Here is an 18,883-nt window from a genome sequence, read left to right as displayed (position 1 = left end):
GGGTCTTGTCAGATGATACCCCTTCCTCAGGTTCTTCTCCCTAACATTACCACATTACAAGAAATTCTTCTATGCATAACTCTTTGCAATATTATTGCAAAGTTGCCTTCTTGAAAAAAATCTATCCTTGCACTTATCCACCTCTCCTTTCTGTTACCACAATGCCTGTACTTAATTTTCTTTTATTATCCTACAACTTTATCATTTTATACCTTTCCTCATTTCACAAAATACATCTGAGACTCATGCACCTTTGGGGATGGCCTCCAAATCTGACAAGCAAGAGCTAAAATATATTCCAACATTAGTTTTCCACATTTTTAAACAGAAAGATGGAGGAGGAGAAGAAATTAAATCAGATAAACCTGAACTTCACACATTTCCCTCAAAGACTGATTTTTACTTCCTGATAGAATCATAGAATCATTTAGGTTGGAAAAGACCTTTAAGTTCATCAAGTCCAACCCTCACCTAGCACTGCCACGTCCACCACTTAACAATGTCTCCAAGCACCATGTCTACATGTCTTTCAAACACCTCCAGGGGTGGTGATTCCACCACTTCCCTGGGCAGCCTGTTCTAATGCTTCACAACCCTCTCTGTGAAGAAATTTTTCCCAATATCCAATCTAAACTTCCCTTGGTGCAAATTGAAGCCATTTCCTCTTCTCACTTGTCACCTGGGAGAAGAGACCAACACTAATCTCAATACAAACCCCTTTCAGGTAGCTGTAGACAGCAGTAAGATCTCCCCTCAGCCTCCTTTCCTCCAGGCTAAACAACTTCCTCAGCTGCTCCTCAGCCTTGTGCTCCAGACCCTTCACCAGCTTCATTACCCTTCTCTGAACTCTATCCAGCGCCTCAATGTCTTTCCTGTAGTGAGGGGCCCAAAACTGAACGCAGTATTCAAGGTGCAGTCTTACCAGCGCTGAGCACAGTGGGACAATCACTTCTCTAGTCCTGCTGACCACACTATTCCTGATACAACCCAGGATGCTGTTGGCCTTCTTGGCCACCCGGGCACACTGCTGGCTCATATTCAGCTGCTGTTGACCAATACCCTCAGGTCCTTTTCTGCCAGGCAGCTTTCCAGTCACTCTTCCCCAACCCTGTAGCACTGCCTGGGGTTGTTGTGATTCAAGTGCAAGACCCGGCACTTGGCCTTGTGAAGTTCAGACAATTAGCACCACTCCATTGATCCAGCTGGCTCTGTAGAGCCTTCCTACCCTCAAGCAGATCAACACTTCCACTCAACCTGCTGTCACCTGCAAACTTACTGCAAATTCAATCCCCTTGTCCAGATCACTAATAAAGGACATTAAAAAGAACTGGCCTAAATATTGAGCCCTGGGGAACACCACTTGTGACTAGCCACCAATTGGAATTGATTCCATTCACCACAACTCTTCAGGCCCGGCCACCCAGCCAGTTCTTTACCCAGTGAAGACTACACCCATCCGACTCATGAGCTGTCAGTTTCTACAGGAGGATGCTGTGGGAAACAGTGTCAAAGGCTTTACTCAAGTCCAGGTAGACAATATCCTCATCCACTAAGTGGGTCACCTTGTCACAGGAGATTGGGTTGGTCAAGCAGGAGCTGCCTTTCATAAACCAATGCTGACTGGGCTTGATCACCTGGTTGTCCTGTATGTGCCACATGATGGCAGGATGATCTATTCCGTGACTTTCCCTGGCACTGAGGTCAGACTGACAGGTCTGTAGTTACACTGGATCCTCCTTCCGGCCCTTCTTGTAGATGGGCATCACATTTGTTAACCTCCAGTCAACTGGGACCTTCCCAGTTAGCCAGAACTGCTGATAAATGATGGAAAGTGGCTTGGTGAGCACCTCCATCAGCTCCCTCAGTACCCCTGGCTGGATCCCATCTGGCCCCATAGATCTGTGCACATCTAAGTGGTGTAGTAGGTCACTCACCATTTCCCCTTGGATTATGGGTACTGCATTCTGCTCCCCATCCCTGGACTTCCATCTCAGGGGGCTAGATACCACAAGAACAATTGGTCCTACTATTAAAGACTGAGGTAAAAAAGGCATTAAGTACCTCAGCCTTTTCCTCAACATTTGTTACTAAGTTTCTCCCTACATCCAATAAAGGATGGAGATTCTCCTTAGCTCTCCTTTTGTTGCTGATGTATTTATCGAAACATTTTTATGGTCTTCTAATTTTCTACCTGCATAACCCCATGACATCCTTGTAGTCCTCCTGAGTTGCCTGCCTCTTCTTCCAAAGGTCATAAACTCCTTTTTTTTTTGCTGAGTTCCAGCCAAAGCTCTCTGTTCGGGCAGGCTGGTTTTCCTCCCTGCCAGCTTGTCTTTCAGCACATGGGAATGAGTTGCTCCTGTGCCTTTAAGACTTGCTTCTTGAAGAATGTCCAGCCTCCTCCTTCCACAGCTGTTCTCCCTCCACAGCAAAATGCACAGCCTCACCTACTGAAATAACTAAGGATATCTGAAAGAAGGGACTAAACTAACCTCGCTCCTTGTTGAAGAAAACATACCATAAACATTTCTAACTGAACAAAAAAAAAATTATGACCACAACAAAAGGAACAAATATGAGCCACAAATTATTTTATGCTATGACAAACATAGATGTGCTTCCTTAAAAACTGGAAGTATTTTAATTTCTAGAACAACTACATATTTAAATTTTATTTCAACTACATATCCATTAAACATTCAAATGATTAAAGCAGGAAGATTAAGTCCCAGGTGATTCTGAGCGGACTAGATTAATTACTCTGGTAAAATCAGCAACTGATTCTATAAAATAAGCTTTTTCAGATATTTCTTTACCCACCATGCAGAACAGATCTAGAACCAAGCTTATAAAATCAGAACAATACAAAAGGACATGAAGCATCAGACACACTGTTCATAAAAGTAACATTTAATAATATTCTAGATGTACCACACAAGAGTATTTTAAAATGGTAAATCTAAAATAAAATTAGCATTGCCAGCAAAATTAGAAATTCTGCTGTGTATGCTTAGCAGGTATGAGAAACCTTAAGACATTCCTCACCTGAAGCCACAGATAAAGTGACCCTGCTCTTTTACAGCCAGTCTAGTATCTGTGTTCACATCACACATCAGAAGCTCAGAAATACGCAAAGGCGAAAGGCAGCAACATCTGCCTTCTCACTTCATGTGCTGCTCTAAAAAGTGGGGAAAACTTGCACAGAATCTAACCCACACCACTGTTAGGTCAGAATCACAAGGTTTGTAAGACTAGCAAGTCAGTGAGGAAACAGCCCAGGAGTCTAGTCAAAGGACTGCACTTTTTTGTAACAGTGGATTCCCCAGGTTCTGCTTCTTAACAGTACACAGCAGGGAATAAAACCCAGAATTTCTCCCTCCCCAGCACCCTCAAAATCATTGCTTAATCTCAGTATTAAGACAGTTACCTGAATTTGTAAGTATCTGCTGAACTGGAGTAACACCAGCAGGGAGAGCCAACGTAGCTGCAGTGGCTGCAGCACTCTGAAATACAAGAAAAGCTTTTCAACCACAGACATTATCACCAGTGTTTCATCTCACAACACACAGCCTGAAAATATGTAACATTTATTGCTGTTTACAATGTTTTCACACTGTTTTCTGCATGTATTTAAATGCAAACATTAATCATCTGTACATTATACTACATACAAAAATTGTTTTCCTTCCTCCTTAATATGAAGATGACCTTAACACAGCTCCATGTGGTTTCTTGGTTTATCTGCAAGCTCAGCAGACTTTTTTCTCTTCTGTCTTCTCTGTTGATCTACTAATAGAGTACAACACTGCATTGCTCATATGGCAATTTTACTTACGCTTTTTCAAAGCAGCTAAAGACAGAGGCCTACGAATCTGAAGAAACATAAGGTACTGAACCTATGATCATGTTAGTCTGTCTTGTTTTCTCAAGAGGCAGTTATCAGGTTTGCACTTTTCTTCGTTCTGTAAATTATTTGCATTTCAAGTCCCACATAACACAGCTCTTTTGAGTGAATATATGCACACAGTGTACTGACTGTTCAGAGAATGACTACCTTTTCTCTCAAGTCAGCCTGTTATAAGAGAAAGGTGAAGACTCTCAATGGGTAATGATTTGAACTTGCAAGGAAATTGAATTCCAACACAATTATGGGAGCTTAAAACACAAAACTCTGCTTTAAGTCCTCATCTCTCCCTTAAGGGAAATGGATTTCTCCAGAGGCCTCTCCATTTCAAAGGTTTGACTTAAGCTGCCTATGGGAAAGCCTCCCTTTCCCCACTATAAAGGAACCATAGCTCTTTGCTATTGAAAGGATATAAACTTTATTACTGAGTAGAACACATACTTCCTGTTTATAAGATAAATGATCTCCCCATATCAGCTGGTCAATCTAGTAGTTACAACTGCCAAAATTAGAGATCACCATACAAAACTGGAAAGTGTTTGCATCCTCACATCCCAAAGGCAGATGAGTAACTCTCTTTACTCTCTGCCTTCCAAGGTATTCAAGGTCAGATACATTCTTTGGTACCAACTTAAATGCTTCTAATAAACACATACAGTAATTCCAAATAAATTCTGTAACTATTTGCTGAAGAGCAGTCTTCTGCAGTATACAATTCATCTACATTTTGACAGCAGCAGAGTTTTAAAAGCATGGCATACTCATTTTTGCAATACCCACTAACAAGATGTAAATGAATGAGACAGAAAAAAATGTTTAACTATTGGACTTATGAAGTTACAAATCACATTGAAATGATTGTAAAGCATGTAAGAAAAAGGTATTGTCAATGTGTTCTCAGCCTCTGGGTAAATCATGCTATTTGAGTAACCAAGTTCAGGGTTTTTTTCTATAATAAGGTCATCAGGTAATGGAGAAGTGAAGGCTAGGCAAGCTGTTGCAGCTTTGACTAATCAATAAACTTTGTTTCATGTGCTTTTACCATAAAAGTGGTAAAAATGTAATAAATTCTGGTCTTAATAAATGTATTTAACTTGTATTAGCTGTTGTTATCATTGCTTTGCAAGCATTTTTTTAATTGAGCCAGGGCATTTAAAGCAAGATCAGATAACTAGAATTAACCTCTGGAGATAAAAACTGCAACAAAACGGTAAATGACCAGGCTCAGTTTTATATGCTATTACTAAAATAGTGAATCAAAATAATGTGACCAGTAAAGATTGATGTGAATTGCTACATAATCTCTCATTTTATATAAGCTTAAGTTTCAGAGTAGTTAATGTTTCTTCCTGCAGCTAGCAAATACAATAGGCTTGCATCAGTTAATAGTGTTGTGTTGGTATATGACAAACACATCATCATGCAGATTCATATCAACAGTACTCCAATTTCTGATTAGAAAAAAAAAGTTTTGGTTAAATATATTTAAAGTAGAGAATCAAGGTAAATCCTAGATCAGTTATCAAAACTGAAGCCCTGGATAACTGTTCCTAGATTGTCAGTGCAACAACAAAACTCAGAGAAATGGCTGACAGCTTTATCAGTGTCTCCTAAATTACTTTTATGCATCTGATGACTAATACGAGATTTGTGTTTACTATTTAATCAAATCAGCCTATATAATGACAGTGTATGCATGTATAAACTGCTTTTCTTACCATGCCTGATGCATTCATGTGCGGTATCAGCTTGGAATCTGGCACAATAACCTGCTGCTGAGGTGCTAGAAACAAACAAACAAACAGAAGCATTTCATGAAAACTACATAGTCTGCCCAAAATAATATCCAAGCCAGAATAACTTCGAAAGAACATCACCCAAACATCAGCTGAGCTTCATAACAAAGCCAGCTACTGAGCAGTCTCTGATCTTATTAAGACAATCTACAACAGCAGCTCTGAGGTGATAGGGCTATTTTAGCTTTACAGATCTTATTGCAAGGGCTTCGGTCACCTTTTCTGACCTAAGGTAAATCAAGACTTAAAATATATTTCTGAAATCAAAGGTATTAGTGCAATGTTGATAAACTTGCTGACGTCCAGTATCAAAGTTCTCCAAAAGCACCGACAGTGGTTAACTCCTAAAAGAGACTTAAGCAAGGATTGTTCCAAGTTGTAGAGTGTGTTTACAGGATGCAGCAGTTAGCTTGAGTTAGGTCTAGTTAGCACAGCTGTCAGCATAAGCTCACAATCTTCACTGTCTTTCTAACGCAGTAGAAGCAGATGAAATATCATCAACCACCTGTCCCGGACCACAAAATAGTTTTGGTGGGCTAAAGGAAATAGGTAGCTTAATTGTGAAAACAACCTGTTGATCATATAGAAATGTAAAAGTGTCCAATTCTATGGAACAAACAGGTTGCCAGTATTAATACCAGTGACAGCAAACTGGAAAATGACAGAGCAATTTGAACAAACTAATCACAGACATGGTATCCTCCATGCAATCCTGTAACCAAGGTCACTTAAGAATACTGGGGATAATTCAGTTTCTGGAAAAGATTCTGGGGAGGAAAGCACCACAACCTTGCACCATGATCTGAGGCCACCTCTCCAACCTTTAGGGAACCCACAGAGGGCAAAAGAGCCCAAGAAAATCTCGTGACCCAGTGTGGCAGATGCACTTGACCCCCCTCCAGCCAAACCAGCAGCAGTTTGGTTCAGGCTCTAGAGGAGGCAAAAGCCTGAGCTGTAGGCAGGCCAAGAACTCCAAGAACCTGCAAGGAAGCAGAACAGCACACTGAACACAGACAGCAGGAATCACTATGCTGACCATCTTGATCTCCTTCTGAGACCACACCAGGCCACACAAGGAACTACTACACCATCTCTCCCATGGAGCAGGGAAGCCAAGTAATTCATAAAACTGCATATCTGTGATTAAAGTGGTTTGATATCCTAATTTCCTTTAGCCTCCACACCATCATTTGGTCGTAAGCCACAACACTGTGCAACAATAAATCAGTTTTCATTGTATTACTATAGGTAGGAACTTAGTGCACCCTAAGACACAAGCAGGAGGGCAGGGACAACCTCCATTTAGTGGAGGGAAACCTAGTCAGTAGAGTCACAGCTATTCAGCTAGGGAGCCACTAGATGTCTTGGTGAGCAGACTTCCCAGGCTCTGCTGACTGCCACTTAAACTGAGACACTCAGATCATTTAAAGCCATGTGTATTTAGGGGTCTTAATCTCAAACTCAATTCTATCCCAACAGTTGAAACCGATTTACATCCCACCAAAATACAAAGTACTCTAAGAAAAAAAAAAAAAAAACCAAAACAACAGACACACACACACACACAAAAGTCCCAACAATAGGTTTTTGTTACACTAGTGCTCTTCTGTTTTAAATATATAGCAGTTAGGTTTGGTGGCTTTTTTGGGTGGTCTGGAGGAAATCAAATCATAGCTATCTTTTGTGTCTATGACAACATAGGTTGTGATCCATGAAATCTGATAAAAAACCTGAAGTCTGTGACTGACTACCACAGATAAATATTTTATGCTACAATTTTAATAGCACACTGAAAACTCAACCATTTAACAGGTGGCAGATTTGTTTACACAGCATATACGCAGTAAAATCCAGTAGCATTTACCTCAGTTTTCAAACGGAATTTTAATTGGCAAAAATATTTCCCCTAAATTATTAATGAAGAACACACAATAAAGTAATTACAAGACACAATACTGCCATGGCTAGCTAAAATATACCTTGAACATCCACACCTACACAGTATGCCATCTTTCAAGACCACAAAAATACCTAGACATTAGGTTATTCACTTGAAACATGTTCTAACCTGAAAAACCATCTCCTACGTAGACTGTTATGGAAGTATTTTTTCACATCCTAGCATCCACTTATGCTAAATAATATTTTTTTTAATTTATTTACTCACTACCTCATTACTAAATTGTCAACAGTATATGTATATTGCCTTGAAATTAGAGCTGCTAATGAATTTTTGATAGAATCTGAAAGTCGTGTATTCTGAAAATATAAGTTACATAGTAGAAGACCAAGAGATGAATTCAGCTTTTCCAGAATCTTGTGAAAAATATGCTAACACAAATACCAAGATATTTTTTGCCAATTCTCTTGACAATTAGACAATTCTCTTGACCCATTAGATAGAGGCAAATAGAGACAAAGTTTAACACGAAGACACAAAGTTATTCCTCAGGTAAACATCCTGCCCTAAATTTAGAATATGTTTAGCAGTTGGTCTAACTTGGGAGTCTTTTGCCAGAGAGGTAAGAGAGTAGGTCTGACCTTGCTGAGACGCTGGAATAAGGACCTGTTGCGGCTGAGACTGCTGCTGCACAGTCTGCTGCGGCTGAGCTTGTGTATGATGGTGGTGGTGGTGATGCTGCTGTTGCTGCTGCTGCTGTTGCTGCTGTTGCACCTGCAATAAAAGCTGCTGCTCTTCTGAATGGAAGCCATCTACAGCCTTGGACTGCATCAGCTTGTTCTCCCACAGCTAGTTTGGAAAAGGAAAGAGAAAGTTCTGTGTATGATTTTTACTCAACAGGATTTGTAACAATATAGAGACAGTACTCCAAAATCAAATTTCTTTTCATTGCTTATCTTGTATAGTCTACTCAGCCAAAAAGCCCTTAGGCTACTACAGACTGAAGAGAGAACTCCAGAGACGTAATGTTTTAAGAAGAGGAATTAAATATCCCTTAAGAATTGTCAGTCTGAGTTTAAGCTTTAACTTTTTTTTCCTTCCAAGCGTGGAAGATACATAACAACCCTAATAGAAGCATTAATAGAGATAAACTGGTAACTTTAAATTAGCCTTCAAATTTTCACTTCTCTACCTTCTTGCTTTCTTACCTCTTTAATCAGAAAAACAATTCTTTATTACAGCTTTCCTCAAGCCATTTCTTCTTATAACTCCTCAGTTAAACTTGCTTGAAGACTACTGCTTCATAACACACAGAAACTACCTGTACACCTCAGAAAATGCCTCTGTACAAGCATTTACCCAGTTTCTACCACAATATCAAATTCAGCTTCTCCAGGCCTTCAGTTCTTGATGTCAGCTGACATGCCTCCCAAAAAAAAGCCATAGATACCAAAAAAGCAGCTCTTGCAAAAAGACAACAATGTAAGCATTCTGCAATTTAGAGTCAAAAAGCCTACAGGCACCCAGGACTCCTGATTTCAAACCCTGCTTAGAGCTCCCTAAAGCCTTCCTCTTCAATACTTTGTTTTCCTTCTTGCCTTTTTCCTCATTCAGTCTTTTCTGGCATCATTTGCAGAATATGTCTGTGACAAAAACACCAAGGTGCTTTTCTTATAGTGCTCACTCCATTTCTACCAAGACAGGTCAGGGTTTCATGGAAAAAAGCCTTCACCTGTTTCTGTCTATCCAAACTCAAAACTCCTTTCCCTCTCCATTCATTTTTTAATACTTAAAAAATACTGAGAGCGTGGGACATCCTGCATTCTGAAGAGTCCATATTTAACATCTAAGATAAGCAAGCACATACTTTCCCAGTTTCCTTTCATTTATTTCTTCTTGGTTTCACCACCCGCCTTTTCTCTTCCCTTTTGAAGGGCTACTTTTACTCAGGAAGAATTTGAAGAAAGTCACAGCAGACCCATTAGAGCTCAGGTCAACACGCTGCCTTTCTTTTCGACCCTTGGTGACAGTTCAAACCCACTGTATGTAAAATAATTCTGAATCTGAGAGCTTCAGGAAAGTGTGATGCGCACATTACTGCAAACAACAAACCATACAGGCGAAAATCTTACAATGCATTTGACAATGCAACTCCTCTTCTTCAGAAAGACAGAAACATCAATCAGAGCAGGCATTTTATTTTTCCTGTAGAGAAATCTTAGGAATTGTCTTCCTCTAAAATAAACACGTTCTCCCCCTTCTTTTTTAAATACGTAAAGTTTTGGAGACTAAAATAACACTGTGAATTCGGATTCCTGCTGTTAGCTTATGTCAAGTTTGACGTGCCAGATTATGGAAAGTAAACAAGCAGTGTATATACAGCAGTGTAGTTCAAATGGTATAGGGCTACAGATATGCAGATTAATACAATGCTTAGCTAACTAAAAATTAGTATTTTTATTGTGTACAAAATTAAGCAGATCCCAAAACAAACTGCTGTATTGGTCTATTCAAAAAAGCCTCTTCAGTTGTAACTTACTGTTTTGAGTTCCATAAGAACTTGTTCATCCACTCCTTCATCCAGAAAAACTTCTCTGACATCATTGATGACATCTTCAATTACAGACCTGTACAATTTAGGCTTAAAAAAAAATAACTAGTCAGCATTGTTTAGAAAGAAACTTATAACTTTAATGTTAAAATAAGCTTTCCCCCCACAAAAAAAATCTCTGAAAACTGCATTACAGAATACAGTGCACGTTTCTGAGTGACTAAAATATCCAAGAAGTATAAAATCAGCAAGAACAGCTCAAACGAGATTAAAGGGGAAGGGACTGTACAGTGTCTCTTGTGACATAACTATGGCACTGGAGTTTTCAAGCCATGAGGAATGTAATTCAAAACAGAGAAAAGGAGATTGTTTTCTCTTCAGTAAATGTTTCCTGCTTGCCAGTGTACATACTGAATATGCAAACGTATTCGGATGTGTAAAAAATATTCATGTCAAAGAATGTTAAAAGTTCAAAAGGATATTATATAAATACAGAGAAAATAAACTTGTTAGTACTTGTTAGTTCAACAGAAAACAAGCATAGCTGAGAATGACCTAGAGCTGAAAAATGTTGAAGGCTCAGAAAACTGGAAGCATTCATGTAAATGTCCTGTTCTTCCCTACACATCTGTTTACAGAAACTATTGAAGACAGGATATTAGGCTAGACAGACTTCTGTTTTCAATCAGTACTTATGTTTTTACACTGGAAATTCTTCAGGGGAAAACACTACAAATATATTATTTATTATGCTGATTTCATGCCTAAATTGTCAATCATAAAGTGAATTGCCAATTCACTTTACGTTGCTAAAACAAGCTGTGGAGTCTCCATCCTTGGAGATAGTCAAAAGCTACCTGGACACAGTGCTGGGCAACCAGCTGTAGGTGGCCCTGCTTGTACAGGGAGCTTGCAAGGTGGCCTCCAGAGGTCCCTTCCAACCTCAACCACCTTGTGAATTTCAAAATGCAGGTACAGTTTTAAAAAAAGAATACTTAACCTTATCAATTAAAGCACAACATTTAATTCATAGGATCATGAGATAATTGTACTATGCACATACTGTATCTTTTAAACAGTACAGGTTACACCCCTCCACGTACCTGTAAACCTCAATGGTATTTAGGTTGGGTTTAAATATCTGTGCTATCTAATTGCAAGGTAGTACCTACAAGCTCTAAATTTGGGTTAATCAATCTGGAACCTGTGAAGCATATCTACTTCACTGACCAAGACTGTTCATTGGCCTGGGGTAGACCATTTTTAAACCAACCTGAAAGCAGCTGCAATTTTTGTAAGCTGACCTCTTTCTCTACCCATCCCATAACTTGCTTAAGCAGTAAATCCCCAATGACGCTACACACATCAGATATGTTGTACACATGCAAAACAATCATTCTGTCCTGGTGCAGTGGGTTTGGCACCCCAGGAGGGCTGTACCTCCAACATACACACAGAAAACCTGCACCAAACACATGCAGTTAAGTCCAGCAGTGCAGGAGCTACACAAATTTACTACACACACTTGAAACATTTATTTTATGTCTACACCGTTGCTTGATGCATCCCAGAAGTGCTGAATTTGTTACAGATATGCTAAAGATCATATTGCACACGTTACGGAATTGTTATGCCTATGTTATGGAATGATGGCGGGGAAATAGCAGCACATGATTTACTAGTCCAGGAAAATGCTGTGTCGTCAACAGACAAAAAGAAGTTGAATATCTTTGCTTTTAGATGTTTAGAGTTTTGAGGGATTTTTTGTTTCTTTGGTTTGGTTTTGTTTTTTTCCCTTTAAGAAAGGGGGAGGGGCAAACAAAAAAAAAAAAAAAAAACACCCACACATCGAAATTCATTGATATTACAAGGGGAGAGAAGAACCTATTTGGAAGCCAATAACTAAGGACCAAGCAGTCTGATGGCTGCTTAGTGCATTACGTCCTTAGCGTTTAAAATAAATTTCACATCAGTGCATACTCAAGTGATTTTTCTTCCAAAAAACAAACCACACCACAAGTGGAAAAAAACCAAAACAACAAACAAAAAACAAAACACCAAACAGGAAGGGGGGAAAAAAAAAAACCAACCACAACCAACCACAAAACATATCACTGTGTTACTGACCACATATCAATATTTCAGTAAATGGCACACTGTCAGCACCCTATTACTTCCTTCACTTTACATTTCATCAGTTTGCTACTTTTCAGCTCTAAAACATGCTGCTGCAAATGAAGTAGCTGAAATGTTAGAATTCATCCTTCTGTTACTTGTTTCTCAAAAAAAAATTTCTAGCCTCAAGTAATGGTAAGTTTGCCATCTTTGAAACTACATTTATAGCACCTATGTCTAAAACTTCTCCAGAAGAAACAAAACATACCAGACTACTTGCAGATTCTTGTATTTCAAAACAATACCGCGTGCTCACCTATCCAGGTTTCAAGTTCAGCATTAACTGTGCTTATAGAGACATTTAAAACAGACTTTCAAAGCCAGATGACTCTTGAGCACTAATATTTTAAATCTGCATACTGTATAACTTAGAAATACCAAGCATCATTTACAGGATTATTTTCCAATTTAGATTAATTCATAGCAGATGCAAAAAGACATTCTACTTAATAACATTAAGTCCTATTATTTCTATAATTAAACAAATTGCATAAAGCTTGTACAATTCAACTAGCATAGAAATGCCACTTAACCTGCTCTATACACATTGTTCCTCACTGTATTAAAAGCATCTGTTTCTTAATGCCAAAACCACATTCTGCAAATAAACAAGTTTAACCTCAGGCATGTGAACTGCCGTACTTACGTCAAGAGAACTACCCGTATGTCAGAAATTACCATCAAAATTCCTGCAGGATGGCAATTGCATTTGTCCTTAAATCCTCCTCTCCTTAAATCATCTATTAGGTCTACTTTTCTAATAAAACAGGTTTTACACAAACAAGTCCTAGTAATTTCCACCAGCAGTTACCATCTCCTGTCTCCACAGTCAGGCATTTTTGTAAGGTTTATTTACAAAGCATCCTCAATCTATAAAGTCCTAGGAAAAAAATGCCAACATTCAGACACAAGAAACTGACAGATAAAACCTACAGCCAAACAGTCTGCTTGGGAATGTTTCCTTTTTCCCCTGTGTAGTGAGGGGAAAAAACAAATTCAAAGAGCAGGATGCTGGTTTCTAGTGTCCAGCACTAGTTCAGCACGAGAGAAGAAAGGCAGGTTAAGAGCACAGATGTTCACTCTGACACAGCCTCCTTCTGCACACCTTCCAACAGCCCCAGCTGGGGGGGCTGAGCCCCCCAAAACACAAGAGCACCACACAGGTGCAGTAAGCCAAGTGCAAGACAGTTTACGGAATCCCGAAGCACTCTGTGTGTGCATGTACGAGCTACACAGTGCACTGGACCTAAAGGTGGGTCAGAATATTTGGACGCTATTCTAATCACACAGTATCACAATATGATACACCCACGGCTGTACCATTAGAAGGAAGGGAACAGTGAAGAAAGTATCTGCACGCTTATAATGAAACAGTGTCTGTCTGATTTCTCCTATACATGTTTACTTAAAACTCAGAAAAATCCTGTCTGGATGAAACCTCTCTTGTGTACATTCCTACAGAGCATCCAGCCCAGGCTGATGCAACAACATCCACAGAGGGAGCAGCGATGCCTTAAAAAGCCACCCACAGTGGAATATTGAAGAATCACACAATGCTCTTCTACCTCAACAGACTCAAATCCAGTAAAATTACAAAAGAGCCTAAAGCCCTGGTCTCTAAAAGGAAGCATATTGTATTGTTTCAGATACACGCCAAGTGTTGGCTTTAAGCATTATTTATATGATGCTCAAGCTGTTTACACAAGCCATCTAAGGCTCTGGAGTTGAATGACAAAATTATTTTCATTCACTGCTTACTCAAAAAATACATGTGGGAATACCTTCACTGAACAAGACTAAAGATGGGATGGCAGGTAAGTTAAGCATTCCAATAACTTTCTGCATTCAGTCAGAGAAAGCAATGAGAACATAATGGAAACTTTAAAAGACTGCTATTAAAATTATCATGCTTTCATCTGGTTTATATTAAAGTGTCTCCCTCATAAAGAGTACATTGCTGTAAACTTCAAGCTCTTTTAAGAGCAAAATACTCAAATCACTCTTCAATAAACACTATTCCAAACACTTACTATAGATTAAAGACAACAATTAAAATTCCTGATTTATTAGATACAACCACAAACACATAGAAAAGACTTGAAATCTGGTACTTCCCCCTCTGGGAACACGAGGAAATGATTATATTTCACTTTCTCTGTGCATCTTGTAAAGAAAACTCTGAGTATGCTGAGACTGCTACACACGCACACACTCCAAATCCAAGGAGCAACCATTAAGCTATTTTAAGAAATGCCACATGCCTTTAGGGGCTTACACTTCCTACATTCCTTCAGTTTTAAGCCTACAAAAACTGCATCTCTCTGTAATGATTATCACAACACTTGGGATTTTAGCAGTTTGGGTTTCCAACAATCAACACATTATGGAGAGATACACCACAGCACACTTTGTGCATTTGGCAGCAGTTGGTTCCTGGTTGCTTCTGCAGTTCTCTCTGAAACATCTCTCATCTTCCTCCTGCCTGTGCAGTTACATTTGGAAGCGAGCTGTATGACAGCTGGAAGAACACATTGCAAAGGTAAGTAGTTTGGGTCACAATTACATCAACGGTGTGTGTAAAAAAAAGAAGTAATACATAAAATCTACATCGTAAGCATTAAAATTTGAGCTTTTTTATGTCATCGTGGACTTGTACAAATAAATTATATTTGTCATTTACAAAATTCTATACTGCACGTAACTGCTAACATCTTATATTTGTCCTTTATTAGGAAGAACAGATTTCTAGCCATTCAGATTTGACTGGATGGTGACATGATACTGTTGACACATTAGACCCAAAGGCCAGCTTCCTGAAGTATTTAGAAATGTTCTGATTAATCTTTGGTAACCCTATGGTAAGCATCATGATACTTGCTATTGAACGACACCTGAATTTGACAAAGTTGACCACGCACTGTTGCAAAGTTTTACTACTTAACTGAAAATTAGCCTAAAGCATACCTATGTGAAATAGGCTCATTTTAAGCTTGGCTTTTGCCATTCCAAACACAATCTTTAGACACAGACACTTTCCAAGAGAACTTTACAGAAGTTATGCCAGTACAGAAATATAGCAGCAAGAAAGCAAGTCTTAGTAAATTGCTGAATCAAAGATATTTACGAGTACTCTGGAGATTGCTCAATACATACGTATTTTGCCATTCAGCAAAAACTCAGTCAGAAATGAGATGCAAAACCTCTAATTTACTGTACAGAAATCAATCCTTTTCTTGCAATTAAAAAATAAAGCCAGAAGTTTATTAACAGAAGGATAACAGATTCTGCTCACACACATTTGATATGCATCTTACTGAGTAACTGCCCTGCATGTAACAGCTTACTAGTTCCCTAATATTTTGTGATACAAAACCTGATAAAATGTGAAAGCAACAATGCTATTTCACAATTGCACGATCCTAACTCCCAGACAGGTCTGCAAGATTTCTGATTTAGAAAGGAAAACTAGGATGTTTTTCTTCTGTATACTGGTGTGCAGTATACCAAATATTGTAGTTAAACCAAATATTACTGAAAATTCTAAAACCTTTGCTCTGTCTGGACTGTAATAAAATATTTCCACACTTTAGTCACCAGAAACACACAGAAATCACTGACTAGCACCTGCAGTCCCATGACCCATGGACAAAACTTTAATATTAATATTACTTTTAGGGTGACAGCTGTAGCCAGACCGTGGCAAAGCACCATAAAATAAGTACCACATCTCTCCTTGATGTACTAGGTAAGAATCGTTTAAACCCTACTTTCCCCACCCAGCAGAACTACTTCTAAGACCTTATGGGAGCACAGGAACGTTCGCTAGCTGCATGCGAGGGGCACGAAAAAAATAATACAAAAGAAAAAAGGCAGAAAAAGGTAAACAGTCTCAAATGCTGGAGAGGATGAAAACCGTCTTTGTGCAATGCGTAGAAACAAGGGCAAGTCCATTTACATCGGCTGGGGGACACCGCCGCCCCCGGCAGCAAGCACCACCGCTCCGCAAGCCGCCGGGGCGCGGAGGGAACGGACCCCGGCGAAAGCCCTGCCAGGCTGGGAGGACAGGCCGCCCGGCTCGCAGCCTCCGCCGCATGCACCTCCCAGCCCGCGCTCCGCGGCTCGCTCCCTATTTAAAGGCTGATGTGGTGTTTAAATGGAGAGGCGGTGACGTGGGGCTGGAAAGCACCTTCCCATCCTCGCAGAGTCTATATTAGAGAGCGGCAATAGCTCTATATAAACAGGGCAGCCACAGGGAGGAGGAACACAAGGAGCAGGGAAGCCATGATGGATCTGAGAGCCACAAACAAGGGGGCCGAGCCCGCCGCCGGGACGCCGGGTTTGTCTCCTCCAGCGCTTCGGGGCGGGGGTCGCGGCCGGGGCGCGCGCAAGGGGGACAGGAGCGGAGAGGAGAGCGGCGGCCGGGGGGGCTCGGTGGCTGCGCAGGTCTGTGTGACTGCTTGTTGCAAACCTCTGTGAGTACAAGTGCAGCAGCCAGCCACCCGCCAAGGTGCAGAAAGCACGAGAAGGGAACGGGGGGGGGACAGGGTATATTTTTTTTTTTTTTAATCTCTTTTTAAAATAAATACTGCCTCGCTCGCCGGAGAGGAGTTGAGGGCTTTCGCCCGGCTTAGCTGATCCGGCCGGGCTGGGATAAGTGCTTTTCAACCATCGTCTCCTTCTTAAAAAGCAACATAAAATGGCTCCAGCGGAGCCCGGGCGGACTTCGCCGCCACCGACACCACAAAACGAAACCTGGCTCGGACGCCGCTTCCCCTTGCCCCGGGACGGCGGCGGGGCTGGCGGCAGCGCTTCCCCCGCCGCTGACTGCAGCGCTCGCCCCTTCCCCGGGCGGCTCCCTCCGGCGGCGCCCCCCGCCCGCCGGCCCTTCCCCTCCCCGCCGGACCCCCAGCCCGCGGGCGGCGGCGCGGCCCTGGCCTCCCCCGCGGGGCTCCACCGCCCGCCGGGCCGCCCCGCCGCCCCCGGGCCGCCGCCCCGCGCCCCCGCTCCCACCGCCCCGCTCCCGCCACCGCCGGCTCCGCTCGCTTCCCCGCCGCCGAGGCGGCCGGCGCCGGGCGCCACAAGTTGGCTGCCGGCCGCGGGGGGAAGGCTGCGCCGAGCCCCCCCACCGCCCCTTCCCGCCGGGGGCCGGGGGGAGGGGGCCGGGACCGCTCGAGGCGGGCGGCGGGAGGGAAGGCAGAACGGGGGAGGGGGCGGCGGGCCCCGCCGGCCCCCTCCGCCCGCGCTGCCCCCGGGGCCCCCCTCACCCCCCGACCCGGTCCTTACCACGGGGTTTGTGTTAGTCGAGCTCGCCATGTCCCGAGCCCCCCGGGACGCCCCCAACCGCGGTGGGGGGAGTCGCCCCTAAAACAATAAACCTGCCCGGCTGCGTCCCCCCAGAGCCCGCGCGTCCCGCCCCGGCTCACGGGCAGCCCCGCGGCCTGGCCCGGCCTCGTTCGCCGGCCCTGGGGCTGCAGCCGCCGCCGCCAGCCGCCCGCTCTGCCCGCTTCGCCCCTTTATATAGCGAGAGCCGAGCAGCTGCGCGAGCGGCCAGGGCGAGAGGGGGACGCGGGCGGGGGGGCGGCCCAGGCACCGCGAGAGCTGCTGCGAGACCGCGCCGGGCTGGGTGCCGTCACGTGACGGGCCCGCCCCGCCGCCATGACACCTACCGAGGCGGAAGTGGTTGCGCGAAGTCGCACACCTAGCTGCCGCGCAGCCGGGCCTACCGAGGCGGAAGTCACCGCGTAGCCTCAGCAGGCGGCGCCGTAGCCCCGCCCCTCTCCGCGCGTGGCGTCATGGCGCCAGCGAGGCGGTGGCGCCGGGCGCAGCCGCGGCCCGATGGCGCCAGGCGGTCCTCGGGCTCTGGCGGGATGGGCCCGAGCAGAACGCGGGATCGCAAGGGCCGCAGCCTTTACGGGGGAGGCGGCCGGGACTGAGACGGCCCGTGCTGCCGGTCACGGCCGGTGTCAGGCTGGGGAAGACATGAACGCGCCTCAGCTTGGCCCATGGCGGTGGAAAACCGCTGCACCGGGCTGTGCAGCTCTGCCGGGCCCGCCGGGCGCTGCTGCCTTCCTCGCGGGTGGGTAAAGCCCCAATGGGCCGAGGAGCCCCAGGCCCCAGGGTGCTGCCGGGCTCTGAGACACCACCTGGGCTGGGAGCTGAGTCCAGAGCTGGTCAGGGGGAGGGTGGCAGCAAAATTTAAGAAATTACCAATATCCTCCATCACAGACTCACTGTGGGCCATCTGCACTTCCCAGTGTGCAACACTGATACTTTTAGCAGTTCCTCATAGAATCTGCAATAGGATGTCCCAGCTGTGCAAGAAGTTGTTCAGGCCCTGCCAGATGACTTGACTCCCATTTTCCCCTCTGTTGCCATCTCTTCCTTTTCCACTCTCTTTATACCCTTTCTCTATAGCAACTTCTGAGACGCACATAATTACAGGAAAATCTTCTCAACCATAAGTATTCTTCCATCAAATGTAATTTGACCCCTGACACCTTGGCTCAGTCTTTAGCACAACTTCTAAGCTCCGCTCATCCCTTAGACCTCCACCAGTA

The 18,883-nt window shown here is 43.1% G+C and overlaps 1 protein-coding gene across 1 annotated transcript in view; it reads right to left on the bottom strand.

Moving 5' to 3' along the window:
* GTF2A1 (general transcription factor IIA subunit 1) overlaps window positions 1–17,937 on the bottom strand; it is a 32,525-nt gene extending 14,588 nt beyond the window's left edge. The window contains exons 1-5 of the mRNA XM_080346262.1: window positions 17,610–17,937; window positions 10,140–10,241; window positions 8,242–8,449; window positions 5,623–5,687; window positions 3,428–3,503 (exon numbers count right to left, since the gene is read on the bottom strand). Coding sequence (XP_080202388.1) covers window positions 3,428–3,503; window positions 5,623–5,687; window positions 8,242–8,449; window positions 10,140–10,241; window positions 17,610–17,639 — 481 coding nt within the window. The 5' untranslated portion in view covers window positions 17,640–17,937. The remainder of the gene's footprint in view (window positions 1–3,427; window positions 3,504–5,622; window positions 5,688–8,241; window positions 8,450–10,139; window positions 10,242–17,609) is intronic.
* Window positions 17,938–18,883: the final 946 nt, after the last annotated feature.

Source organism: Nesoenas mayeri (assembly GCF_963082525.1).
Source record: "Nesoenas mayeri genome assembly, chromosome: 5".
Taxonomy (NCBI): Eukaryota; Metazoa; Chordata; class Aves; order Columbiformes; family Columbidae; genus Nesoenas; species Nesoenas mayeri.
Note: the sequence above shows the minus strand (reverse complement) of the source record. Positions and strands in the feature narration are given on the sequence as shown.